This window comes from Silurus meridionalis, chromosome 12 (genome assembly GCF_014805685.1).
Source record: "Silurus meridionalis isolate SWU-2019-XX chromosome 12, ASM1480568v1, whole genome shotgun sequence".
Lineage (NCBI taxonomy): Eukaryota > Metazoa > Chordata > Actinopteri > Siluriformes > Siluridae > Silurus > Silurus meridionalis.
Window position 1 is genome coordinate 10,620,486 of NC_060895.1, and position 27,630 is coordinate 10,648,115.

At 37.5% G+C, this 27,630-nt stretch overlaps 2 protein-coding genes across 6 annotated transcripts; one reads left to right on the forward strand and one right to left on the reverse strand.

Annotated features, from left to right (window-relative positions):
* Positions 1-6,827, forward strand: rnaset2l (ribonuclease T2, like). Of its 3 annotated transcripts, XM_046862702.1 has the most exons (11): positions 1-96; positions 182-278; positions 2,945-3,002; positions 3,153-3,220; positions 3,347-3,404; positions 3,478-3,545; positions 4,631-4,744; positions 4,854-4,902; positions 4,989-5,063; positions 6,085-6,294; positions 6,687-6,827. In XM_046862702.1, the coding sequence occupies exons 1-10, from the start codon at positions 87-89 to the stop codon at positions 6,265-6,267; spliced, it is 780 nt and encodes a 259-aa protein (XP_046718658.1). In that variant the 5' UTR covers positions 1-86; the 3' UTR covers positions 6,268-6,294; positions 6,687-6,827. The 3 variants fall into 3 exon arrangements, with proteins under 3 accessions (XP_046718658.1, XP_046718660.1, XP_046718659.1); XM_046862704.1 differs by lacking the exon at positions 182-278 and having other exon boundaries at positions 9-96; XM_046862703.1 differs by lacking the exons at positions 1-96; positions 182-278 and adding an exon at positions 2,032-2,652.
* Positions 6,456-27,368, reverse strand: supt5h (SPT5 homolog, DSIF elongation factor subunit). Of its 3 annotated transcripts, none has more exons than XM_046862699.1 (31): positions 27,213-27,368; positions 26,640-26,740; positions 24,920-25,079; positions 24,761-24,826; positions 24,543-24,548; positions 23,917-23,928; positions 19,793-19,862; positions 19,631-19,699; positions 19,470-19,535; positions 19,337-19,367; positions 19,176-19,244; positions 18,798-19,049; positions 18,601-18,690; positions 18,433-18,503; positions 18,223-18,328; positions 18,049-18,142; positions 17,826-17,962; positions 17,566-17,721; positions 17,343-17,489; positions 15,459-15,605; positions 13,946-14,071; positions 13,772-13,859; positions 13,554-13,664; positions 13,113-13,215; positions 12,886-13,013; positions 12,696-12,801; positions 12,447-12,605; positions 12,177-12,345; positions 11,860-12,063; positions 8,179-8,274; positions 6,456-6,815 (listed from the first exon to the last, which is right to left on the reverse strand). In XM_046862699.1, exons 2-31 carry the CDS (start codon positions 26,724-26,726, stop codon positions 6,675-6,677), a joined length of 3,267 nt encoding a protein of 1,088 aa, XP_046718655.1. In that variant the 5' UTR covers positions 26,727-26,740; positions 27,213-27,368; the 3' UTR covers positions 6,456-6,674. The 3 variants fall into 3 exon arrangements, with proteins under 3 accessions (XP_046718655.1, XP_046718656.1, XP_046718657.1); XM_046862700.1 differs by having other exon boundaries at positions 26,640-26,743; positions 27,213-27,361; XM_046862701.1 differs by lacking the exon at positions 24,543-24,548.
* Positions 27,369-27,630: the final 262 nt, after the last annotated feature.

Sequence of the window (27,630 nt, forward strand, 5' to 3'; positions counted from 1 at the left end):
GGTTTCGTTTCAGTTCTGCTTTATGTGAATCAGTAGAAAGGGAAATAAGTGAGTGGTCTATAATCCGTGATAACTGCAGCACTATCATGGCCTCATGTAAGTATGCACTGTTAATGAAATAAAACGTACTGTAAACACCGCAGTATATTGATGGTGATTTGTTAATCTGATTTTGCTTTAGACAAAATGTCTAGCATCTGGGTTTGTTCTGCTGTTCTACTGATTGGATGGGTTCTTACACAGGACCAAGTGCACTGGTCCACGAGGGAGATCAGCCAGTAAGAATATTTAAATCAGTGTAAAGTATGAAATTAATTTCAATCAGATTCTAGTTTGCTTAAAGTCTTGTTTAAACATTATGCATTATGTATATATCATTACTAAGTGTCCTAATGGTATTGTGTTTGGAACCCTCTCTAAAAGGTACAATGAAGCAGTAAATATAAGGCTTAGAAAAATTATTAATTAATGAATAAATAAATAAAATGTATTAAAGAGCTTTCAGAACCTCTGGTCTTAGTAAATCCTGATACATCAAACTATTGCCTGTAGCTTTTGCAGTGTTTGTTGATGTCTGTTGAGGTTACCAGAGCATGCTGAGAGAGTTTCAGAGCAGTCTAAATGAAAAATTGTTATGCAAGCCAGCGAGGTTACAGCACTCTCAACGAATATTGGCATCATTATTAACAATGAGAAAGAAATATGTAAACAATCATCTTTAGTGTTTAACCCTTCGATGTTTTATACTCTGCACTATATATATATATATATATATATATATATATATATATATATATATATATATATATATATTTTTTTTTTATATAAGGTAAAAAGCTGTCCAAACATGCATGGCCCTATGTGAAAATAATTCTTTAAGTCCTGAAGCTTCAAAGCCTCCCCAGACCACCACTATGTTTAAGTGCTGGAATGCTGTTCTTCTTTGAAATGCTATGTATGATGTAATGGGATGTAATGGGACACACACCTTTCAAAAAGTGTCACATCAGTCCGCAGAATATTTTTTTCCAAGTCGTGGGGATCAAGATGTTTGTTTTGTGAAAGTGCATAGAATTAGTAGGGAGGAAGTGAAAACAGTGATGAAGAGGATAAAGAGTGGAAAGTTGGTTGACCCAAATGACATACTGGTCATCTGGTCCAGAAGCATGGAGATGTTTAGGAGAGATGGCAATGGAGAGATTGTTTAACAGGATTTTGGACAGTGAGAGCATGCCTGAGGAATGAAGAAGGAGTGTGCTGGTACCACTTTTTAAGAATAAGGGAGATTTGCAGATCTGCAGTAACTACAGAGGAAGTAAGTTGATCAGTCACAGCATGATGTTATAGGAAAGAGTGGTGGAAGCCAGGCTGAAGAGCTGACCATCTGTGAGCAACAGTATGGTTTTATGCCGAGGAAGAGCACCACAGACGCATTATTTGCTTTGAGAATGTTGATGGAGAAGTATAGAGAAGGTCAGAAGGAGTTGCATTGTGTGTTTGTGGATTTAGAGACTTGTCACTTTAGAGACAATAAGTGAAGAAAAGAGTACAGGCAGGGTGGAGTGGGTGGAGAAGAGTGGCAGGAGTGATTTGTGATAGAAGAGTATCTCCAAGAGTGAAAGGGAAAGTTTATAGGACTGTGGTGAGACCTGCGATGTTGTATGGTTTAGAGACAGTGGCATTAAGTAAAAGACAGGAGATGGAGCTGGAGGTAGCAGAGTTGAAGATGTTGAGGTTTTCGTTGGGAGTGACAAGGATGGACAGGATTAGAAATTAGTTTATTAGAGGGACAGCGCATGTAGGACTTTTTGGAGACAAGGTGAAGGAGGCGAGATTGAGATGGTTTGGACATGTGCAGAGGAGGGACATGGGGTATATTGGTAGGAGAATGCTGAGGATGAAGCTACCAGGAAGGAGGAAAAAAGGAAGACCAAGGACGAGGTAGTTGGTGTGACAGAGGCAGATGTAGAGGACAGGGAGGTGTGGAGACGGATGATCCGCTGTGGCGACCCCTAATGGGAGAAGCCGAAGAAGAAGAAGAAGGCTCTCAGTATGATGTGCTGTAGTCTTAGAAATCTAAAGGAGGTGGTACTTTGTTTCTAGCCTGTTCTTGAATTTCATCAAGCTAATTTTAATATTACAGAAAGATAAATTGAACAAATACAAAATTCAGGTTTCAAATGCTGATTTCATTTGTTAAGAAAAAGCTGTCCAAACCTGCCTAGCCCTATGTGAATAAGTAACACACAACCACCACCACCGCACCCCAAAGGAAAATATTTTTTTGGAATGTTGAATTACATTTCACTTGCCACACCCACCTTGATTACTTCCAGACCTGTTGAATCAAGAAATCACTTAAATAGAACCTGTTAGACAAACGATTTCAAAAAGCAAGACTTCATGCCACGACCAACAGATGAGAAACAGATAATTGACATATCAGTCAGGTAACCATTAATTAAGCTTTGGGACTTCAGCAAACCACAATGAGAGCCATTATCCACAAATGGAGAAAACTTGGAACATTGATGAAACTTTCCACGGGTGGCAGGGACAAAAGAATTACTCCTTGAGTGCAATGATGACTCATCCAGAAGCTCATAAACGTACCCAGAACAACATCTGAAGAACTGGTCTGCCACAGTTAAGGTCAGTGTTTATAATTTAACAATATTAAAGATGGGAGTGTTCCAAGGCAACAGTCACTGCTTTTTTTGGGCAAATATTCTGTGGACTGATGAGATAAAAGTTGAACTTTTTGGAAGGTGTGCATCCAGTTTCATCAAGCACAAATTAATAAAATAGTAAAAAAGTCCAGATAATATAACAATTTAACGAGCCGTTTGAAGGTGATGTAAGGTTTCTAAAACTGTCTTGAATGCATTAAAAAGCTTAAATGTTTCTTTCAAGCACAATTTTAACTCAGACTGTCCATGTGTAGCTCTTGTAACTGGACCTGCATGATCTTAACACTGCAGTGGCCAGGAAGCTTCTGTCTGGTGAGTCAAATAAACCAGTGAAAATTTTTAAAAGCTAAAAAAAAGTAATAACTGTATTTGTTTCCACTGGCAAATGCATTTTTTTTTTGAGAACGGTTTAATGAAGTCCGCATTTCATATGTTTACTATGCCCATATGTCATTTCCACAGATGATTGATAGTAAAAACAACTGCAGAATACCACAGAATATCCAGGAGTGGACCATTCATGGCCTTTGGTTAGTATTTACAAATGAAGAAAAGCAATCAGTTTAACTTTATTGTTAAGTGAAATTAAGACATTTAGATTATGGCGGTAAGAAACATTATAATAGCAAGTAAAAACGCTACATCCTTTCTTCTAGGCCTTTAAAGGATTGTTATTGCTGTTCCTGTTGGCCAATATTTCATTCTCATCTCCAGGTAACATTTCTATAGACAAGACAATGTGGCTTAAAAATAATAAACACAAATTATATTAAACTTTTTTTCTCAGGAATTAGAGCCAGCACTTTCTCAGCTTTGGCCTTCATTTTTGAAAACGAGGAGCAACTTCACATTTTGGTAATGATCATTGGTCTGAAACAATGCATCACATAAATGTGCATGAAATCAACACATAACCTGATCACCTATTGAGGATTTCTTGTCACTAAGCCACCTTATCTTTCTTTTTTTTAGAAAGGACAAGGAAGATAGTTTACTTCAGATAATCTAAGACCAATAAAAAATATGGATAAAATTCAACTTAGTAATAGGAACAGACAGTGTCTGTTACACTGTGTAACGGGTGAAATATGTTGTGGCTCCTTTATGAGCAGAGCAGCATTTTGGGAATAGCCTGCCGCCACATTTTTCCAGTATTACTGCATGTGTGCAAGATCGAGGAATATGTCCTTATTATTTTCTGATGCTCATTTCTAAGTTTCTTTGACTAACCCCTAATGCTGTTGCCAAGAATAATAAAAAGCACGAGTTTTGGAAACCTGTCTGTGCTTATATGATTTCTGTTACAACTTGAGTTAGTGAGCTCTCCCTTCACCCAGACTCAACACGTTACAACGGCTTGTATCTAAACAGTAGCCTACCAAGAAAGTCATTGTTCACTGTCTTTCTCCTTCCTTTCACAACTATTTCTCTCGGGAGTTTATCTTTTGGCATCGTCGTGCGTAAAAAAAAAAAGTTTTTTACTCCCAATGCCGTGCAGCTCAGAACACAGGTGAGGTGCGTTTTTCATTTCCGTTCGGAAATTTCATTGGTCTAATGTTATGGGGTTAGTTTTTTGGCTTGCAGTTTGTGAAACAGGAAAAAACCCAGGAAAAATGAATAAATAAGCCACTTCATTGTTTAAGCCTCAGGGTTCAAAACGTGGGAAAAAAGTAGCGGCTTATAGTCTGAAAAATACGGTATGTGACTAACCTGGGGAAGTCTGTAAGACAAGTTAAAATCTTTTGTCTTTTTAAGAAACAAAATTTATTTAATAAGTCTTGTGGATGTACTACATTGTGTTACATGGAATTCATTCATAAAATAAAACGTGGCATATTGCAATTCATTATTTTTTAAGAACAACACATCCTCACATGTTTTTCTCCTTACTGAAAATTGAAGAGCCATCTTATCCAGACATCTTTCATGTTTTTTGGCAGGAAAGAGGAATGGTTAAAGCACGGAACATGTGCAGGCTGTGTGGAAAGCATGGGCTCGCCTGTTCTCTACTTCAGGACGGTTCTTAAACTCCGGTTGGTCTTTAACGTTGATAAGTAAGTGTCATAAACCATACACTTACATAAAGCACACACTTTGGCTTTTGATACAATACAACATGATACTATATAATACTAACACTATATTAATAATTACACTTGTTAGTGCCTTGGCAAATGCAGGTATTCAACCCTCCTGCAATGTTTCCTATAAGGTAAAGTTACATGTGTACTCGTGACCTTTCATATTCAGTGCAATTAAAGAAAAACAGCTTGACTGATGCATTACTTTGCATTTTAGTACGATGAACTGCATGGTGCATTGGAACCACTGCTTGGAAATAACTTTGTGTTACAGTGTGTGACTGATGAGAAGGTGAGATAACATGATGTTCTCTTTACTGTTCATGAGTGAGTGGACAATTCTTAAAATTATTATTAATAACCCATTAAGTGAATAAATTAAGATGAAAAAAAATTATTTCAGGTTTAAAATAGTTTTTGTGCAGCCATGAAGCTGCAACTCATTGTGCTCATTAGTGGAAGTACACCATACCTGTTCATAAGTAAAAGTACAAATACCCTGCTTATGTTACTCCAGTAAATGGTTCTACATTTCTACTTGAGTAAAGGGTATAAACATACTTTTACTAAAGGCACAGTGTGACAAAAGGTTAGGTTTATGGTCTTTGGGAAAAGTTTAGGATTTCTGTATTCGTTTCAGCATATACAGGAGTGACATGATTTTTACTAAAATGTATTGTTAAAAAAATCTTTTCACCACTGGCCCCAAGATGTTAAATAAGCTTGTATCTTTTTTATGGAAGGTTGTACGGTATTAAGTTTTATAGTAAGAACTGCAATAAAACTATATAAATTATTTTATTATATAAAAGTTTCCTTCATCCTGCCAATTTAAATTTGGCAACAGGAAATTATTTACAGTTAATTTGCACATTTGCTAGTCTGGTTTATTGATTATTTTCCAGTACGTTTTAATTCGTTATAATATAGCATTTGGATTCCTGTCTAACTCTGAGCTCTCCAAATACTTGTCTTTCCTGTCAAGTTTTCCAGTGAAATTTAAGAGCTACCAACTGGAATAAACAGATTTGTTTTGACGGATGTGTCGTAAACTAATACTAGCTGCATGATTGTGAAATTAGAATGCACAGGGCACATAATTAACATGACTGTGCAAGTCACTCCTTGTCATCTCTACATTAAATATATTTATTACAGCTTCCGTCAGGAAATGCTTCACCTGTAGAATTTGTCTAAATATATATTTATATAACAAAGCATTGACTGCTATCAAGTGTGGATTTCAATCCTTTTTTTTTTTTAAAGAGTAATTAATCTTTGTTGATTTTTTTTTTTTTATTATTATTATTCAGGAAAGAGAGGCATGGGTGCAGTTAAAAATCTTTATCTCTAAGAACGTGACTCTTGGATGCCAGACAGCAGAGAAACTCGAGAGCAGCAGAGTCACAAACACTTCCTACGGACACCCCTGCCTCACTAACGCTACTGTTTTCTACTTCCCTATTAACCATGAGCACCCAGAACAACCATGCTGAACAACGCATTAGTCAGCGCTCTCTCAGGTACTGAATAAGAGGATTTTATGGTGCCCTGATTCATCTGCTTATACCCATGTCAGTATTAGAAGCTACTAATTTAAGCCTGGCAACTAATGGTTAAAATAGAAATGTTTATACATCCAGAATGCAAGAATAATCTATAAGAAATGTCAAAACTTTGCAAATTGCACAGCCTTTTTTTTTTATTTGACATTTTAATTCATTTACCAGAAAGCAAAACATCAGTGATGACCTATAACCACTAAAACATTAAAAAAAACAAAAAAAAAAAAAAAAAAGCATGATTTCAATTACTTTTTGCTTTTACCCTATTATGAGGCACAAAACAACAAATAAAAGAAAGCTCTTAATGGCCATAATGCAGCTTTATATAGTTCATATTTTCACACTTCCAGTTTTCCAAGGAAGCGGAGATTGAGAATTTTGAGCTGCTCGTCCAGTTCCATTCGGACGATGCCGTCTTCTCCGTCAATACTGAGCAGGACTCCGGTGGCCTCTCTGTCTTCTCCCAAAATCACTTTCACCTACAAGTCAGAACCACACATTACATAATTACTATATACAAGCTAAACATCCTCTTTTAATGCTTTGTCAACCACAGCAGTTCATATTCCTGTTGTGACATGAATTCATCTTACATGCCCTGCAAACATGTGGCAGAGAGAGAGAGTCAGTTGTTCTCGAAGTGAGGTCAAATTCAGAATTTTCTTTTTTATCTATTTAAGTACAGCTGCTGGAAATTACAACCGAGCCTTATTAAAATAATATTTATCATTAAGCTCCTAGTTATTAGCCTTTTGGTTGGTCACTTTAATTGAATGGGTTTAATCAAAACCACAATTTCTATCAATCTTTATGGCTCTAATAAGGACAATACTATTTGAATAGTTACAAATAAATGTGTTTAATGGAGCTCATTGAATTGTTTTATAGTTCCTGACTACAGCAAAGCATGAGAACAGAGTGGAATGTTAAAACTAATATTTGAGCTGTTAATCTTATTTTATTGACCGGGAATTTTCTATTGAACATTTCACTGCTATTATTTTATTAGCCCTGATTCTATTTTTTTGGGAACCAAGATTTCCCTTGTCCTTTTCATACGTAATATAATATGCCCGTTTAATATATAAACCTTCAGCACAGAACGTGGGTGTTATTTTTGACTCGTCTTTGACTTTTGTGATGCATACTAAGAAGCTCATTGTAGACCTGCTTCTCTGCATCTTTTAATACCGCAAAGGCTGCATGTGTGTGGTCGTTTGAGGATATAAAGAAACTAATTTATGTATCTGGATGTACTGCAATTCTTTGCTTACTTTCCATAGACAAGAATCTCTGGCTCATTTACAGTTAGTCCAGAATGGAGCAGGTGGGCTTCTTAAGAAGTCTAAACTCAGGGCAAACAATCACCTTCACACGACCCTCTTTAAACCAGTGAATTATAGGACTCATTTTAAATGGCTGTTGCTCACAAACTTATAATTTATGGGAAAGTATTTGGGTACATAATTAAACTGTTGGCCCCATCTAAAGTCTATTAGGTTTTCCCACAAGGGCTCCTTAGTATTTCCAGTTAAAATAATTTTGCTGTTCATGCCTTTAGACTTTAGAACAGTGGACTCCTGTGACACTGTACCCAGGTGTATGTTTAGTTAAATTTTATTTACTTATTTTTTCTTCAGTAAATCGTTTAAGTAATTGAAGTTCTTATGTATCTGCGTTTACCGTTTGTGGTTCAAGTTCATGAGACCACAATTACTTGTATATTTTTTTTGTTAAAAAAGAAGATTAAACCTCCTGATATGTCAAGCCACTGCCTCACAGAAATGTTACAAATTTCCTCCATCTCTCCCTTAAATGATTACTAATAGAAAGCAGCTGTACCTTGTTGTTTTTGGTTGGAGTGACAGGCTCTAGATGTTCACTGGAAATGCTAACCACCTTCTCCGTGTCCTGCAGAAAGACTGAGCACATGCCACCCTGTGCGCAAAACACAAACCAAGTTCAGGAGATAAGTGTTTGCCTCACATATGCATATCATACCGGTACACAAAAAACATGCTTTAGTACTTTTGCTACAGTATCAAGAAAAGGTTTGGGAAGCTTTTGGAATCTCATGGTTTTCTACATAGATTTGTCATAAAATGCGATCTGATCGTCTAAATAGAGTATTGACAAACAATGTGCCTAAATAATAATAACAAAAAGATTTCTGATCGTTCATGTCTTTATTGAGAACAGCCATAAAAAATCCATAATGCTAAGGGTACTATGCATAATGCTCAAAAAAAGCTAAATGGTGTCAGCATACCTGGAGTCTTGTTAAGGAAATGCATTAGGTGTGGACTAGAGCTACTTTGACTGATAAAACCCATTCAAACTTTAGTTTATTCTTGTACGGAGCAAATGCATAATGTGACCCATGCATCCTGAAAAAGAGCTTTCAAGGAATCTACGATCAAGAATTGTGGATTTACATAAAGCTGGAAAGGGATTTCAAAAGCTTTAGAAATTATTTGTTAGGCAAACAATCTACAAATAGAGACACTTTGGGACTGAACCAAGAAGTGGGCATTCAGCCACAATGACCTCATAAACACAACGAAGACTCATCAATGAGCTGAAGAAACAACCACGAGTGACAGCCAAAGAGTTGAAGGTATCATTGGAACCGGCTAACATCTGTCTACAGACATGAGACATGAGTCTACAGTTGGTAAATGTAAAAAAAAAAACTTACTAAAAAAAAAACATTGCTGCATGCCTGATGTTTGTGAAATAGCACATCCACAACGGGTATTGGCAAAATGTTTTGTGGACTGATGAAACTAAGACTAAACTATTTGGAAAGAACTCACAACACTACAGCCGAATAGTATGATTAAAGAGGCATCATGATCTGTGATCTCTGCTTTGCTGCATCAGGAATGTCTGTACAGCAGCTGAAACTCTGGGACAATAACCCAAATCACCAGAGCAAGTCCACAACAGAATGGCGGCTTCTTCTTCTTTTGGTTGCTCCTATTAGGGGTCACCAAAGTGGATCATCCGTCTCCATACTACTCTGTCCTCTATATGTGCCTCTTTCAACCTGCATGTCTTCCTTCACCACATTCATAAACCTCCTTTTTGGTCTTCCTCTTTTCTGGCGGCTCAATCGCACCTCCCTCACTTTGTCCCCTAAACGTCCTGCATGCGCTGTCACTCTAATAAACTTGTTTGTAATCCTGTCCATCCTCGTCACACCCAACGAAAACATCGTCTTCAACTTTATTGCCCTGTAGTTATTGCAGGTCTACAGCTCCCTTATTCTTAAAAACCCGGTACCACCACACTCCAATCTTGTTAAACAATTTTGGTAAAAAACTGTCCTCCCGACTATCCACTCTTCATCCTCTTAATCACTGCTCTCACTTCCTCCTTACTAATCCTTTCCACTTCCTGTGTCACAATCTCCACACTATCCAACCTTCTCTCGCTCTCATTTTCCTTATTCATTAGTTGCTCAAAATACTTCCTTCACCTTCTCAACACACTCACTAGTCAACACATTTCCATCTCCATCCTTTTTGCTCTAACTTGCAGCACATTCTTCCATTCAGCTCAGTCCCTCTGCCTGGCCACAACAGAACAGCTTTAGAAAAACTAAATATGCCTTTTGGACTGGCCAAGTAAGAGTTTAGACCACAACCCATTACAAATGCTATGGAATGACAAAGATTGCCATACACATGAGACGTCCAAAGAATATGACTGAGCTAAAGCAGTTCTGCTCGGAAGAATGGGTAAAATTCCTGCTGAGCGATGTGCAGGTCTGATCCACAGCTTCAGGAAGCCCCCTGTTCGATGTTATTGCTGCAAAGGGCGAGGTCAACCAATTGTTAATTACAAGGGCTTACTTACATTTTCCACTCCAAAATGGGAGTAGTTGTAAACCCTTGAAGTAAACCCTCCAAGGTAAGTAAACCCTTGGTCAGATCACATTTTGTGACGAATTATGCAGAAAATCATAAAATTCCAAAAGGTTCACAATTTTTCTTGCCACTGTATATTGAAAACGTAGCTTAGACAGCCAGGTAATGTGAAAATTATTTTTTGCTATTTTTAGAATTTAGATCTGTTTGGATGAAAAGCAATTCACATGTTAAATGTTTTTTTTTCCTGAAGTGAAAACATTTTTCAGATCTTTTTCTACCTTTAATGCTATAGAGCAAACAACAAAATTCAGGCAGAAAACACAAGACTATCCTGAGAATTCCAAAATATATGAAAAATAAATAAATAAAAAACCTGTAATAAAAATAAATTATAAACAAACAAAATCAACCAACCACCCATGACAGATGATCTCACCCCCAAACATGTGGCACACTGTTATTAGTCAGATGACACCAAGTTAGAATCATAAATGGCTCCAATTACCAATTTATTTTGACACAAAACTTTTGGTTCTCAGCATGATGATAACCCAGATTTTAGAATGGGTCCAGATGTAAATCCTATCCATATCCAAACCCAATCCTGTCCAGAGTCCAGATCTAAATCTGCAGAATGACCTCACAATTTACCCTAACCCTTCTTGGAAGGAAGGGTTGGGGAAAAAATTAAATACCATAATTTCTGGACTATTAAACGCACCCACTGAATTTGACAAAGATTTTAATTTTGAACATAAATACGCCGCACCTGTCTATAAGCCGCAGGTGTCTACATTGAAACTAAAGAACTTTACACAGGCTTTAACGAAAGACAGTGTCTGTTACACGGCTTGTAGCTAAACAGTAGCCTACCAAGAAAGTCATTGTTTACTGTCTTCCTCCTTCCTTTCACAACTATTTCTCTAGAGAGGTTTCCTTTTGGCATCGTCGTGCGTTTAAAAATCACCATCGGTGAAGCTTTTCTCCCGATGCCATGCAGCTCAGAACACAGGTGAAGTGTGTTTTTTCATGCCCGGTTGTTTTCAGCGTGTTGAATGATTCGCATTTCCTGTTGACAGTCCGAGTGAGCGGCAGATCAAACGTCAGAGGAACCTCATCCATATTTATGATGTGGTGCGGCCTGATTCAGTGGGAGCGCATCTGATTTAATATAAAGAGTTTCATTGGTTCACCTGAACCCGTTCAGCAATTTCATTGGTCTAATGGTTTGGGGCTCAGTTTTTTGGCATGAAGCTTGTGAAACCAGAAAAAAATACATAAATTAGCTGCTTCATTGAGCCGCGGGGTTCAAAGTGTGGGAAAAAAGTAACGGCTTATAGTCCGGAAAATATGGTAAATAAAAAATGCAATAAAAAGAATGAACAAAGTACTAGTAGTTAATGAGGGCACTAACTTGTCCAGGCAGGTTATTGTAAGGTATTTTTTCTACTTTCCTTTTTTCTCTGAAACATCTCTTTTTTTTATTTGAATGTGGCTGACATCGATCTAATATTCAAATTCAATGTCTGTCAGGGCTTGCAGATAAGTTGCTCAATCTTAGCAGAATATAACAACATTGCTCTTTAAATGTCAATAGAATGCCAGAGGGTTAAACATGTTAAAAAATTTTAAGAAGAAAAGAGCTTACAGTCACACTGCGGATGACACCAGTCTGGTTGATAACTCCTCCATCCAGAAAAGTGTCTTTGACACGCACCAGGATGTCCGTAGTAACCCAGTCACTGGAGGTCTGGTCGATGTTTGAGCCAGGTGTGTGCGGGTTGTAGCCGCCTGGGGATGGAGCTCCAGGAGTCATGGGGCTATAGCCTACAGGACTTGGGCTTGGACTTGCCTAAGAGTTAATACGGTTAACAGATATTAATTTACACCACATTTCTACAGGAAAGCAGCATATATGTAAACAGGCAACACAAATCTCTACTTAGAAGAAAAAAGTAAGTGAACCTGGTATGCCATTGGTGAAGGTGTGGGGTGGTAGCTGGCTGGTGAGTGGGTATTTTGGTAGCCCACTGGACTTGGGGCCACCTGGTGATAACTCTGTGGGCTGGGGCTAGGCTGGTAAGAGCCCTGTGGAGATGGTGCTGCATATGGAGAGTACTGGTCTGTGTTGTACCTGCAAAACAATGATACAGTCCACAAGTTAATCTTCAAACTCATCAACTTAGGCCAAAACAAGTACCTGTTGTTTTAATACATGTCCAGAGAGCGTCTTACATTGCTGGAGTTCCAGGGGTCTGGGGATTGTATTGGGGATTAACTTGTGGAGAGGGTACTTCTGGATAGCCAGGTGTCTGAGGATTAGGCGTACCGCCATAGCCCTGGGGAGATGGGGAGGGCTCATCATCATAGCTGAACTCATAATCCTCATCCGTCCTGCATAGAAAACAACATTAAGGAATGGACAAATAAAGCAATAAATCTCCAATAAGATGGCTTATAACATATACAAGCTTCCATTCTTGCCTTGAAGGGGTGTTGGGATTGTTCGGGTCCCAGGCTCCACTCTGCCCAGGTGTCCGGCTTCCATCATGCAGCGGCGTCTGGGAGCCATAATGAGGTGTTCGGCTTCCTGTAACAAATCAGACTTCTGGAAAAACCAGCCAAAACCACAGAGATGGGAAAAGCTGAAGTGATATTTCGTATTTGGTCTTACCGTCGTGGATCGGGGTCTGGCTGCCATACATCGGAGTACGAGAGCCTGAACCGTACATGGGTGTCTGAGAGCCATACATTGGAGTCCTACCATGAATGGAGGTCATTCCTCCATGTCTCTTAGCACCACTGAAAAAAAAGGTCATGGAATTGTATTAGAATGGCCTTCATTGTCTGTGCTCACACAACACATATGTGCTCATATAGATCATTTAAAGGATGACTTACACACTGGTCAGACGTTGGCGGTCTACAGAAATAGTCTGACAGGTTGAGTGGAGCTCTACTCTCGCTGTTGATTCAGTGGCATCTTTGACCACTCCGATGTAACCTGTACAAGGAAAATAACCAGTTCTTTTAATCAAAAACCTGCATGAATCTACTCTACTTTTCTTAATTTACACCAAAACAAAGAGAAAAGCAAAAAGGAGAATAAAAAGAATGTTGTGAGCAAAATAACAACACAGGAATTTCTCTAATCAAACTGCAGTGTCATACAGTAGCCAAACAATTTATTAGGAACACTATGCTAATATAGGGTAGAGTTGCAAATTCCTTCGCAACTCCTGGCTGCATCATTTTGTTGAAGAATTTCTCTGTACATTGGAAGAGTGGAAGACTGCCTGTAAGAAAAAGACTGTATTAGATGGACACCATCACCACTCCTACCTTTGTATGGCCCTTGGGATATACGGACTGTTTGCCCAATCAGGTCGTTGTCTCGTCTTCCACGGCCACGTCCCATTCCACCGCCACCACCACCTCCCCTCTGCATTTGACCTAAAGGTGCAGGGAAAACAGAACTTTTAAAGTTAAACATCCACAACTTTAAAAAGTATTTCATTTAGAATTACTCATGGCATTGCTGAGGGCAGAGAATTACTTACCCCCTCCTCCTCCTGGGTGGATTGGACTGCTAATTCGCGGACTCATGGGAGCAAAACCCCCAACAGTGAAATTGGTCACATCTCTAGGCTGTTATATCAAAGTACACAGTGATTTCTCTAATGGACATTTTCTTTCCTTACTCCCAATGCACATTATTGTACTGACAAACTTACCTTTGAACCCCCAGCCAGTACTAGATGGCGTGTCTTACAGACAAACATGCCTCCATTTTCAACAAGTTTCTTACAATGAAGGAAGGCAAACCCCCGGAAGAGATGCCGAATTTCTCCCTCTCGGCCCTGTCAAAGAAAAAACATGCCTTACAAACTCTTCACATAAAATCTATTGTAGATGCCATGCTTCAAAAAATACACTTCAAAGGTTCTCACTGTAACAGTATATAAGGTCAGAGGTAGCTAAATAAATTATATAAAAAAAAGCCTTTTACACCTGTCAAACAAAAAACATTGCCCCTATGCTGAACTACTATACCGTGAAAGTTTTTACCAAGTTTTCGTTGCAAGAAAAAAACTTTTCCTGCCAACAGTAGGTGCAATTCCCACTGTAACCAAACTATCTGTGATTCTGTTCAAACAGAAGACTTATGTTGTATAATTAGAGGTTGCTTGATTTTACTGATACCTAGGTAGGATTGTACTTGCTGATAACCCATTAATCATTCAGTTTTAAAATGGATACTGGATTTAAAATTAAAATAAAAAGAACATGTAAAAATAATACTGAACTTTATATATATAAAAAAAAAAAAAAAAACCACGATACTGAATCATTAAAATGTGCTACTTATGTCCTTGGTAATGTTGCACATTTGTACTACAGCTGCTAACAACTGCTTTCATTGTGTTCCATGGTACAGATAATGCTAATACCCAATACATTTTTTTGTTCTCTCCTGAGAACAAGATCCAGTCATGCTTTGTAAGCTCTTAGTGGCTGGGCTTTTGTAGTAAGATACAAGCAAGATGTCAGAAAAATGATGTGTACTAGGTGCTTATCTTAGGATCAGCACCTAAGATAAGCACCTAGTACACAACATGTTATATATCAAACTCAGATCATTGTCATCAGGTTATTAAATGTTAAGCAACATTTTGATTCAACAAAAACAGCACTGTTGTATGAACATTCATAAAGTTGGCATAAAAGAAACAAACAACACAAGTCAGTGCTTGTTTTATAACAGCTGATGTCATTCTTTGTTCCATTCCCGTCATGAACATGCTTCCCCACCACTAAACAAAATAAACAAGAATCAAATCATGTTTTTTTTTTATGCTACCTCAAAAGCCCCAATTCTCAAAAAGCCCCAATCGATTTACTGAGCCAAATCTTACAAAGCCGGAACAGAATTTTGTTGCGGTTCTTCTATATTCTTAGCAGCAGACAAACACAACCGCATACTTCAGACTGCAAGTAATAGTAAGTTGCAAAACAATGGAGTTTCATTCGCTTTAAAAATGAAGTCACAAAAACTTTCAGGGGAGGTCACTGTGTGGGTTTAATATTATATATGAGTTGTGAAATCACCACTTCACCACTTAAACTAGCAAATGTGTTTATTATTATAAAAGTTTATTATTGTTATAAATTCAAATTTGTTGGTTTTGAAGGCTACTCTTTAGTTTAGCAAGATATGCAGAAAAAAGCAAACTAAAATTTTCTTACCGAATGTGGTCCATCTATGACTTTCACAATGTCTTTTACATGAATGTTGTTCTGCTCAGAGTCCAGGGCGACAGCAAATCGGTTGTCCTTCCGTCTATTCACGGCCTGATGCCGCACCGTTAGCACCTTCCCGTGCATGTTAAGCACCTATGAGAAGGTCCACATAAAGCAAATTCAGAATCATTCAGCAACAAACAGACTTTTAAACACTTTTACAAACAGATGTGATGTGCATGTATATAATTAGATAAAGCATAAACAGCTAGTCAGTGGTGGACCAAGTAAATGTTATTTGTTACTGTACGCAAGTAGTTTTTTCACGTATCTGTACTTTACTCAAGTGTTTCCATTTGGGGAGACTTTTACTTTAACTTCACTACATTTCAAAGTCAAATATCGTACTTTTTTACTTAACTACATTTCGCAAAATCAGTTGTTGCTTTGTATTTATGAGTGGATAAAAAACTTAACTGATTGAGTGCACAAAAGCCACCAATTAGGGTAGAGCGTGCGCTCGGTTTTAAACTTGTTTTGGTTGCCCCTTGGTAGCGGTGGGTTTAGGCAGATGCAACGTGCTTATACACGAGGGGGTGGCATGGGGCATCCTTCCAAAAAAATACAAAATCATGTCACGGTCAATGAACCTGGTCAGGACTCGGACCCACCACCCGGAGAAGTGCCCTCAATCATACACTCAAAAAGGAGAGGCAGAGTATCAGCAAGGAGCGCTGAATCCAAATTAAAATTATGGATGACAAAAAAGGACTAAACCATCAGAAGCCCAATTCAGAAAAAAAAAAGGGGGAACTGGATAATGGTGTGTATGCAGCTCTATCACTCATTTCGTTATGAGGATAGTACAATGGGTAGTTTATCATAATGTGTGTAGCAACATAACTATTACAGCCTAACTAGTCTAGCTTGACTGTAGTTAAACAGCACTTATTGATTTGGTTGCCTTTAATTGAGGTGATGTCAGAAAGGTTTTCTGTGATTGTACTGAAAAGGTCCTAACTGAGGTCAGTGGGGAATCTCCAGTGCAGATTAAAAAGCCAATTTAAAAGACATTATTATAAAGACATTGATGTTGTATGTATTTTATGGGTACAATTAGCCAAAGAGTTGTATGATTTTGAGTGTATGATCAATTGTACACAATGACATGTGACTTTAATTGTGCAATAAATGCATTTAGGCTGATATTTCTACATGAAATCGAGCTCTCAGAAATGTATCCAAATTTGTGGACTGATCTGAGAATATGTCTTACTCATCCAGTGAGAGAAGAAAAGAGGAACTTTTCAAAGCTGAAACTAATCAATGGGGGAGACTTTGGGTCATGGCGTGGTTCACCCAGGGCCTCATTCAAGCTACTGTAGAATGACCAATGCTGGTTGGTGGTATCTACTTAGCATGAACATACAGTTCAGAATCAGTTCAACATCAAACAGAAGATTTTGAGAGGAGTAAATGGACGAAACTCCTGACTTTAACTTGCCACAACACCCATTGCCTTATTTACACAATCTTTTGGTGTTGGAAAAGAGGTTTTGGGCTCATGAGAATTTATTAAATATCAATCAGTGTTTAACTCATTAGTACCATTCTATTAATAGATTATTGTGCCAAGAGTAACAGAGTCTTTTAACATAAACTGAGTTCAGTAAGCAAGTGTCTTATGATATGAAATGATAAGAAGACATTATAGCCATAATAAACCATAGTGCTTGGATACTTAAGTACATTTGAGGGCAAATACTTTGTACTTTTACTCAAGTGAACATTTAAAGGGAGCACTTTTACTGTATCTATTTTACTGTACTGTATCTCTATTTTTACTCAAGTACATGCTTTGTGTAGCTCGTCCACCACTGCGGCCAGTACCTGGAAAGTCTCTCTTTCCAGCCGGACAATGACGCCCACAGTTTGTGGATCCAGCTGTACCAGTTCTCCCCACTCATGCTGGCCTCCTGCATCGACTCCAGATGCAGTCTCCGAGCATAGCTGTAGGTCCCGAGGCAAGACCTTCAGCTGAAGCACACCAAAAAAATGTTAATGTACAATACATTGTACTAATACAGTGCAGAAAAATCACTTACTTACTTACCTCGTGCATCGTGAGATCAGAGAAGAGAATAACAAAGCTTTCCTCAACGCGAACAATTAGACCGGTATCGCCTTCATAACGGCCTGCAATGACCTTCACATGGTCGCCCATACGAAAGTACTTCTTCAACTCATGAGCTGGAAACTCTAGAGGGTCCTAAAAACAAAAATATAAGTAAAAACTCATCTAAAACACCACTGATCAGGTGTCTCATGGAACACATAAAATGCAGGACATCTGATCACATTGTGAGCACTTACCTTCAAGTCCTCGTGTCTGGGCATGATTGTTATCTTATTGCCATCTACGCTGAGAATTTTCCCTTGAAGGTTGATCAGCTCACCTTCACACACCTCCACATTGTCGCCAGCTTGAAGGTTGTGCTCCCGCTCTTTACCTGCAGAGATCAGTCACTAACTCAATTACACACTAATACAAATCAACCTCTCTCTCTAATGCACACTCCAATAGCATAATTTAGACCTGTGGTTTCGGTGACCACTTCCAGATCAATGCCTTCAGGCTGATCCTCAAACTTTTCCAGTTCGGAAAGGGTTGGTTTTATGCCATCTGTGATCTACAAGAAAACAAGTGAAAATCAACCACTTATTTGGATAATCTTACAAATACGCAGAACTGAAATGCAATGCCTCTTACCACAGCAGACATGGCAAAGCTTTTAAACAAGAAGCCTTTGCGACTATAACGGTTTCCTTCAAATATCATAAAATCACCATCATGGCTAACTTCTCCTCCAAGGGACCTTAAGAGAATGACATGGCGTAATTTATTATCATATTTGTAAACAAAAACATAGAAATATCACTAACACAAATGCTCTTACAAAGACAGATCATTATCTTTTACCTGATTTTCTCAGCATCAAAGAGTCTTTGGGGTGGTCTCTTGAACTTTTTTCTCTTTGCAAACCAATCTTTCTGTGAGAGCGATGAATGGCAAAATCAGCTTTGGGTCAAAAAAAAAAAAAAAAAAAACCTTTGAATCAAAATAATCATTACATGAGACAACTCTTACCATGCTCATCCTCGCTTTAATTCGATCTAGGTCAATTCGAGGAATCATTTTCAGCGATATTGTATTTTGGCTTGGTTCCACATAGTCAACCTAAAACATAAACTTCATGAATAGCTAAAAACAACAGACAGAAAAAAATCCTAATAGGTTTATTTGGTCGCATACTGGGTTTACACTGGCAAAATAAATTAACCTACCTGTGCGATATCGTCTTTGTACAAGCCTCTTTTAAGACGGACCCAGGATTTAGGTTTAAGATTAGTCACTTCTTTCACCACTTTCAGGACATCTGTCATCTCCTTAATGGGCACCATTTGCTGGTTCCAGTAGCCCATTCGCAGATTTCCAATTCCTTCTATAGCAGCTTTGACATGGGTCTGCTTATATGCCTCAATATAGATATATCCTTTCACATGCTCAGGAGCCACGACTGATTTAATCTGAAGTGGCTGTATTGAGATAAGATACAGGACATAAAAATGAGGAGCTTTTCTATATAAACATACTCAAACTCAAAGTAAATACTGTTTTTATATTAATTACTAAACACTGTAGTGTATTAATGACTATCTTACTGTGTCAGTGCACTGGTAGGCAATGAATTTTCTCATCAGTGCAATGGCAGTTGCCCTCTCTTCTCCGATCTACACAGAAATATTAATGTAAAAGTTTGTCATGTAAATGCAATAACCGTCTCAATTACTTAATTTAATGCATAATCTTTGACTGCACACACCTTACATTTGACAGTCCATAAATTTGGATCCCTGAAATGCAGCACATTTTGTCACACGGTATATTGTCAATGGAAAACTTCATTTCAGAACCTCATTACATTTGATAAGGTTCATCCAGAGACTAAAACCTACTTGACACCAGGAAGCAGCTGTTGCTGAGTGATATCATCAGAAAGATCCTCTGAGCCTCCGTAAAAACTGAGAACAAAATCAGAGGAGAATTAAATTAAAATAAAAAAATTAATAATAAACACTGTATACTCAAAAGAACAATGAATAAATTAATAACACACTGTTCTCCTCCTGAAGACTTGGCATATTTCCTCATATAATACTCCCCCAATGCTTCTTCTCTGGAATCCCTACAGATAAAAATAAATAAAATGTTACATAATTTAATGAGCTCATCCTGGCAAGAGAATTCATAAAATGTGGCCTTATTTGCTCAGTCATACCGCCAAAGATTCTGTAGCCTGCGGGAACCAGAATGATCTTCATCCAGAGCAACAGGATCGAGATTTGAAACTAGACAAAGGAAGAAAAGAATTAGGGTAAAGTTGAATAGTAAAATGCTTTCAAAGTGAAAGCAGTGTGTATTAATTTTTCCTCAGTAAACAGTGTGGCATTTGTGGTTTCCACCAGTCCAGAGTTTGGACACATTCTCCTTCAGTGTTTTGTCCTAATGTACAATATTGAAAATATTACCAATAAATAGTACACCTTGGTGCATTCATGGCATTCTTTCATCAGACTCATGAGTTAGCCACCTGGAATGTGAATTTTTATTTTGTTTTGTGACATTTTTTGCCTTTTTAATGTGCTTTAGACCATAAATTGTCTGGTGCAGAAGAAAGGGTTAGTATAGAGTCAATAGCCCTTTCAAAGCTACAACTACTGTACAATCTCATTATGGCAAGAAACACTCAAAACAACAGTTTAACTCATTAAGATCAATCTATTAATAGATTGGTGTGCTAAGAGTAACAGTCTTTTCACATAAACTGAGTTAATTAAGCAAAGAGTCTTGTTATAAAAATGATGACATTATAGCCATAATAAATCATAGTGCTTGGATACTTAAGTAAATATGAAGGCAAATACTTTCATACTTTTACTGGAGCAGAATTGTAAGATTTTGAAGAGAGTTATTGTATCTCTACTTTTACTAAATTACATGCTTTGTGTACTTCATCCATTACTGGCTAAGAGACACAAAGGATGGACAATTGAATGGGTGTCAAAACCACAAACCACCCTTTATTAAAAATGAGAATGTTTTCTGGGAGCATTCTAAGATCTTCTGCCCTGATGGCCTGCATCCCAGCAGAATTGGCATAGTAGTCATTTTAGACAACATCTTCAGGATGCTGCGCACCATATCACCAAATCACAATTATGATATCAGTTGTTCAACAAACCAAATTGTTACAATGTTACAAAATGTATAGCCAATTTTATAAACACTGTGTTTACCCAAATAATGAAATCAAGGAACAAATTCATTACAAGGTCCAAAAATAATCTTATAATGGTTAAAACAAACACGTCAAATTAGCAACGCAAACAAATTCGGAAGTTTGGGCTTCTATACATTTGATCACACCCAAAACACTCAGTGTAAATCAAAGGATTACAGATAATCTTAATGCACTCTGTCTTACTGTAACCTATCTTAAACCAAATTATTACATTGGTCACAATTAGTCTACGTCGTCAGGATATTCCTAAACTTCCCGTCAGACTGGTCGTGGTGGTGGGGTAGCAACTATTTATAGTGCTCCGCTTACTTCTTACTTAGGATTGCTTGTTATTAATTTAGCACTTTCCAAAAATAAAGAGAAAACCACTGCCAACTCTTGCTCTGGCCACTGTGTAAAGACACCCAGGGCCCTATGTTGATTTTGTAAAGTTTGCTCATTTTCTTTCAGACCTCTTACTGAATTTTTTTAATATTATAATAATAATAATAATTATTATTATTACTTTAACATTCTGGTCGATAATGCCTTAGGTAGTTAGAGCAATAAAGGATGTAGATGGAAATGTGTTGAATAGCGAAGAGTGTGTTGAGAATCTTATATTTTCAGCAGCTAATGAATGAGGAAAATGAGAGCGAGAGAGAAGGTTGTGGAGATGGTGAAGCAAGAAGTGGATAGGATTAGTAAGAAGAAAGTGAGAGCAGCGATGAAGAGGATTAAGAGTGGAAAGTCGGTAGGACTAGATGACATACAAACAACAAAAAAGTTTACAATTTAAATTTAAAAGTTTAACAAAATTTTGGAAAGTGAGAACATGCCTGAGGAATGGAGAAGGAGTGTGCTGGCACCGATCTTTAAGCATAAGGGAGATTTGCAGACCTGCAGTAACTACAGGGGAATTAAGTTGATCAGTCACACCATGATTTTATGGGAAAGAGTAGTGGAACCCAGGCTGAGAGAAGAGGTGACCATCTGTGAGCAACAGTATGGTTTTATGCCAAGGAAAAGAACCACAGACACATTATTTGCTTTAAGAATGTTGATAGAGAAGTATAGAGAAGGTCAGAAGGAGTTGCATTGTGTGTTTGTGGATTTAGAGAATGCGTACGACAGGGTGCCAAGAAAGCAGCTGTGATATTGTATGAGGAAGTCAGGTGTTTCAGAGAAGTATGTGAGGGTGGTGCAGGACATGTAGGAGGACACTGTGACAGCAGTGAAGTGTGCAGTAGGAATGACAGACTGGTTTAAGGTGGAGGTTGGACTGCATCAAGTATCAGTTCTGAGCCCTTTCCTGTTTGCAGTGATGATGGACAGGTCTTCTTACAAGGAAACAATATCTTTAAAACCTGACTAAAACTCTTCAAACTGTTTTAGGCCCAGTTTCTAAAGGGAGGGTATCACTGTTTGCTTCACAATGTCAAAGTACACAATCCATATTTTCCTCAAAAAAACGCAGCTCCTTGCAGCTGTTTCTCAATCATTGAACATTTAATAGCTCTGGCATGGAGGAGTTGGTGTTAAATCTATAATGATCTCAGATGTTGAGCTAATTTATTTGTTGCTCAGGATCACCTGGTTCCACAACTCCAAATTAATCTATAAGACTGTAGAAAAGGCAGTACTTATAATCACACACTCCAGTGCACACTCAGTGTCACTCAAATGAGGATAAGTTACACTTTGCACTTTTCTGGATCCTCAAGGTTTCCTCCTCATACCATTTAAGGGGATTTTTCCTGCCAAATTTTCCCCAGACTTGTTTATCAGGGATAAAAACACAATTAATTTATATTAAATATTTCTTACATTTTGTGAAGCTGCTTTGAGACAATGTCCATTGTGATAGGTGTTCTACAAATTACATTTAATAAAATGCAATTTTATAAATGTTATCAAAATTTAGTGAGAGGTCTAAAAGAAAATTAGCAAACTTGAAGTAAATTAATGTAGGGCCCTGGGGGGCCAGACACAGTGGTCAGAGCAAGAGTTGGCAGTGGTGTTCTCATGAATAGGGATGAGTTGGACCAAAGAGTGAAGGAAAAGGAGCCAACATTACTGAACACTCCTGGGAACTCCTTCAAGACTGTTGGAAAACCACTCCAGCTGACTATCTCATGAGGCTGAGAGAGTGAAAGAATGCTAAGAATGCGCAAAGCGGTCATCAAAGCCAAAGGTGGCAACTTTGAAAATCTAAAATCTAAAACATATTTTGAATTATTTAACATGTTTTACTGACTACATCATTTCATATTTGTTTATCTTAATGTTAATCAACTCCATACATCTTATATTAGACTGATCAATACCAAACACCACAATCTAATTCTTACTTTGGTGTAGGGTTCACATTAGGGTTAAGTGATATTGGTTAGTTTATTGTGGCAGTCACAATAATTGCCCAGAACCAACAAACTAAATTCACCAAAACGCTTTTAAACCATTTAAGTTTTAAGAAACAAGTCGCGTTTCAACAGGATTCACCAGCAAGTCTAGACCTTCATCTAATCAATTTGTTTAGCAAATCTACCCTTAAAATACAGTGTACTTCTAACATGAAAGCAGACTTTTGACCATGATCATATTGGATCAAGTCTACAATTAACCAGTTCATCTGTTGATTACAATGATACCTCCATACAAACCCTACAACAAACACTCTTAAGACATCCTACAAACAATATTGTCAGACAAACCCATAATGAGCCAACTACATTAAAACTGCTTTGTTTAATACTCCAAAACTTTCATTATTGGCCTATTTTATCTTCGATTCAAAATCTTCCAATTTTTCTTTTCTGCAGAATAGTATTATTGATGGTATTCCTAATAAATCTAGCTAACTGATGATAAATATACTTCTCTAATGCTAGTGAAATCAAACAAGCACTGATAGCAGCTAATAATATTATATCATTATTAGTACATCCCACAAGTCTAGTTAACACTAAACATTCACCTGATTGAGTCACCATAGACCTTAAATTACAACAAACTACAGACCCTGGATGTAGCAAGATGTTTTTAAAAAATGTGGCAAAAATGTATATCTCTTCATGGTGACAGACTGGATGCATTTATAATCATAGTAGTGAAACACATACCTTCAGCTTCCTCTGCTCGAGTCCAGCGAAGATTTGTAGAGGGAGGAATATGAGCCATAATACAATTTCAAGTGCATACAGCAATTGCAGGCAAGGGCACATACATAAACAAAAATAAACCAAGGGAAGAAAGGAAATAGAAGAAAAAAAATCATCAATAATGAGCAGGCACTGAATGGTATTTTATTTTAGAGATGGAGATCATGCCATGTACTTGTTAGTGGATGCAAATAAGCATGAAAATTGACTAAATTCACTACATTTATTTAACCTAAAGGAGCAATTTCAGGCAAACGACCACAGTTGGATTCCCTTGAAAATGGACTTACCAATAACTTTACATTCCTAACGTTTATTAGAATAAAGTTATTGTCATGTTTAGACCTACATAATGTTAACTGTAAACTATTTCTAGAACTAGAAAGAAAAGCCAAATTATGTATTTGCCATCCATGCTCCTTAACTAGAATGTGTGCAAATTGAACATTAGCAAAACAACTGCATGACATGTTATACAAGCTATGGAGAATAGGGTATGAAACTGATCGAACATGGGAATTATGAGGAAAATATAGTCAAATAGAAAAAGAAAACAGGAAGATCATAGAAATCTGGAGTTGGTTTACCGTTAACTGAAGAAGGCATGCACAAGAGATAAAGAATTATGAGCACAAGGTATATAATCACATAATCTAGCACCAGTAATTTAGTAATTCACCAGTAAGTAATTTAGCACATTTACACCCCAACCAATAATTTTAATATGCAAATACAAAATGACATTTTATCTAAATCAAAGTAATAATTATCATTATAAAACACCATCATTATAAAAAAAACTCACCTTTCTCCAAAATATCCTCTGCGCCTTCCTCCCACTGATCTTCATCTTCATACTCATCATCAACGTCTAATCACAAGACAGAAACACGGCCATAAACCAGGACGAAATAAACAAATGTACACTTGTCAACAGCAGGTATTAGATTTAGTGAAGTATTACCAGCTTCATCTAAGATAAAGCCTCCGTGACGAGGTTTCTTTCTAGGACGGTCGTCATCCTCTTCTTCCTCCTCATCGTACTCCTCCTCATCTTCTTCCAAATCCTCCCCCTCCTCTTCAGCTTTGTCACTACCTGCAACACTTCCCTGCCCTTCATCCTCCTGAAAGGGATATTTCATTCTCAGCAAGATACAACAAATATCTTGAAAATAATGCAGTGGCATCTTTAAATAATACAGTACAGAGTGCACTGCTGTTTAAAAGCAATACTTTCGTGTAAAGAAAAACAAAACCACAGCAGAACTGTTCAATGTCACATCTATATGGCAATTTCAAATTGCCATATAATTAATTTGGACATTCAATGAAATTGGACAGATTTCAGAAGTCAGTAAGGTGTTGGAACTTTGTTATGGATTCTACACATGTCTGAAAATGTAAAAAGAAATGAACAAAATCCTTCCAAATAACATTCCCTCGGTTGATTTTTTGTTATCACACATATTACATCATCAAATCTGCCTACAGCTGTTTAATTAAGTTAGAAGCTGCTGACTAGGAATGCTATAGCATATTATTTGCATGGCTCAGAATTTTTTTGCACACATGATATGAATTATAGCAGTTATTTCAAGCGCTCTTATGTCACACTTCTATGTTGATCAACATCATTGCAGAGCCGGCCAGCATTCATATGCAAATGTATTCATGTCTATGATTTTCTACTCATTCTCATAGGAATAATTCATCACAACAAGATGGAACTCAACCATTTTGACCCTGGCAGATTGCATGTTTCAAAAACGTTGCCAAAAGGTCTAATAAAATTCTATATACAGCGCTTTTGTAAATGACATTGGTCATGATATTAAGCTTTAAAAATCTCTATAAATAGATTGGAAGTAGAGTGGACAAAACCTGTCTATTATTAGCATTTTTAAAAAGAGCTCCTGTGTAAGACAGCTTGTAACGCTTCATTTAACGCTAGTAAAATTACACACGTCACTGTAAATTCTTCGCTGCATTTCATTATTTCTTGTCTAATTCATACTACATCTTTTCATTTACCATTCCCTTGAGTTTTTCAGAACATCCAACAATTAATAATTAAAGCTTGGGTAACTGTTCAACAATTAAGCACTTACAGTAAAATAAATAAACAAATCAAAACTGTTTACTATATTCCAAGTTCAATTCGCTGATGCAAAACATCAGAAAACGCCTTGTGAGATGAGTGCAATATATAAAAAAATGATAAAAAAATACTATAATTTGAAAATCTACTGAAAATAGTAGACTGTTGAAATACTCATTTTAACATCTTGGATACTTGGATGAATCTTGAATTGAAAATGGACACTGCGATCTTAGACACAGGAAGATGTGCACTGATGCTGGTAAACACTTTTACATTCTTTAAATATTTGACAGTATATAAAAGACAAAGACACCAAATTGCAAATGTAGAGTATAAATTGAATCATTCTGTCATGCATTTCCTCAATCTTCTGAGAGCAAATTCATGGAATTTCTTTACGATCTCATTTTAATTCATGTTGAGATGCATACAACCAAGAATGATTGTTCAGTTCAGGGTCAAGTTCAGTATACACTATATAACAGTCTGCCATGGGGAAGGGTATTTCCCAGGCTGCCACACACACACACACACACACACACACACACACACAGTTTACATCCATAAACTCCAGTAAATTTACTTCATTCTCCTCGGCCTCGACCTCCTCAGCTTCACTGCTTCTCTCACTCTGGTTGTCTGAGAAATCGCTATCCTCACTGTCAGACATCACTGTGCTTCAACCTGCTTAACACACACAGATGAAGGGGGAATAAGTAAACTAAATGTAAACAACAGTTAACAATAAAAAAGAACAAATAAAGTTTTGCAGAATGAACACGTGACCCAATAAACTGGATTTAAGTTTGCGTTTACATTGCGATTCTTTCAGACTGAATGGAGACGCTGCGACAAACTGCCATATTAGCCACCTGTACTCCAGTGGCTAGCTAGCATATTTGCTATTCGGTAAAAACGCAATCTTTCAAATAATATGAAACACGAAAACAAGGGGAAATGTGTACACATTTTCTGCAACATTTGTTTACTGAGATTAGTAATGTAGGAATCCGGTGCCGTTCGCCAAAGCGAAAACAACCGCCAACTGTGTGGTTAGCGTTAGCGGGATTGAGCAGCCTGCCGATGGAGCAGTGTTCAGGCAGAGCGTTTGCTTTGTCTCAAACATTCACACTTATTATTGAAGCAAAACTCTTACCTCTGCAAGTAAACGAAGTTACTAGAAACAGAATATTGAGATTTTATCTATGATTCGCTTTAATCCGCTGCGCTCGCTCTAAGAATACTGCGGCTGTTTTCACTGAACATCATCCGCACACAGATTCTGCTTCCGTTTCCGGTCCGGCACAGAGCAACAGCGCCTCTGCATGTCCTGGAAGTTACACTACTCCAGTACATGCCCGTGTCAGTACAAACGCCAAATTGTGTGAAGAAATGGATGGATGGATGGATGGATGGATGAATTTATGAATTGATGGATAGATGGATGGAAGAATGGTTGGATGGACAGATGAAAGGATGAATGGATCTATAGGTTGTTGGATTGATGGATGTTGGATGTACTGTATAGATGAATAGATGGATGTATAAATGTATGTGTGGATTGATGGATGGAT

Bases quoted from the DNA above. Each gene is read 5' to 3' on its own strand.
- rnaset2l (XM_046862702.1), top strand. The intron at 279-2,944 runs GTAAGAATATTT...GTCCATGTGTAG, and splicing joins TCCACGAGGGAGATCAGCCA to CTCTTGTAACTGGACCTGCA. The intron at 4,745-4,853 runs GTAAGTGTCATA...TACACTTGTTAG, and splicing joins TTGGTCTTTAACGTTGATAA to TGCCTTGGCAAATGCAGGTA.
- supt5h (XM_046862699.1), bottom strand. From the start codon at position 26,726: ATGTCTGACAGTGAGGATAGCGATTTCTCAGACAACCAGAGTGAGAGA. The intron at 18,504-18,600 runs GTAAGAGTTGTC...TCGCTCTCACAG, and splicing joins TTAAAGCGAGGATGAGCATG to AAAGATTGGTTTGCAAAGAG. The intron at 14,072-15,458 runs GTAAGAAAATTT...TTTCTTTGACAG, and splicing joins TCATAGATGGACCACATTCG to GGCCGAGAGGGAGAAATTCG.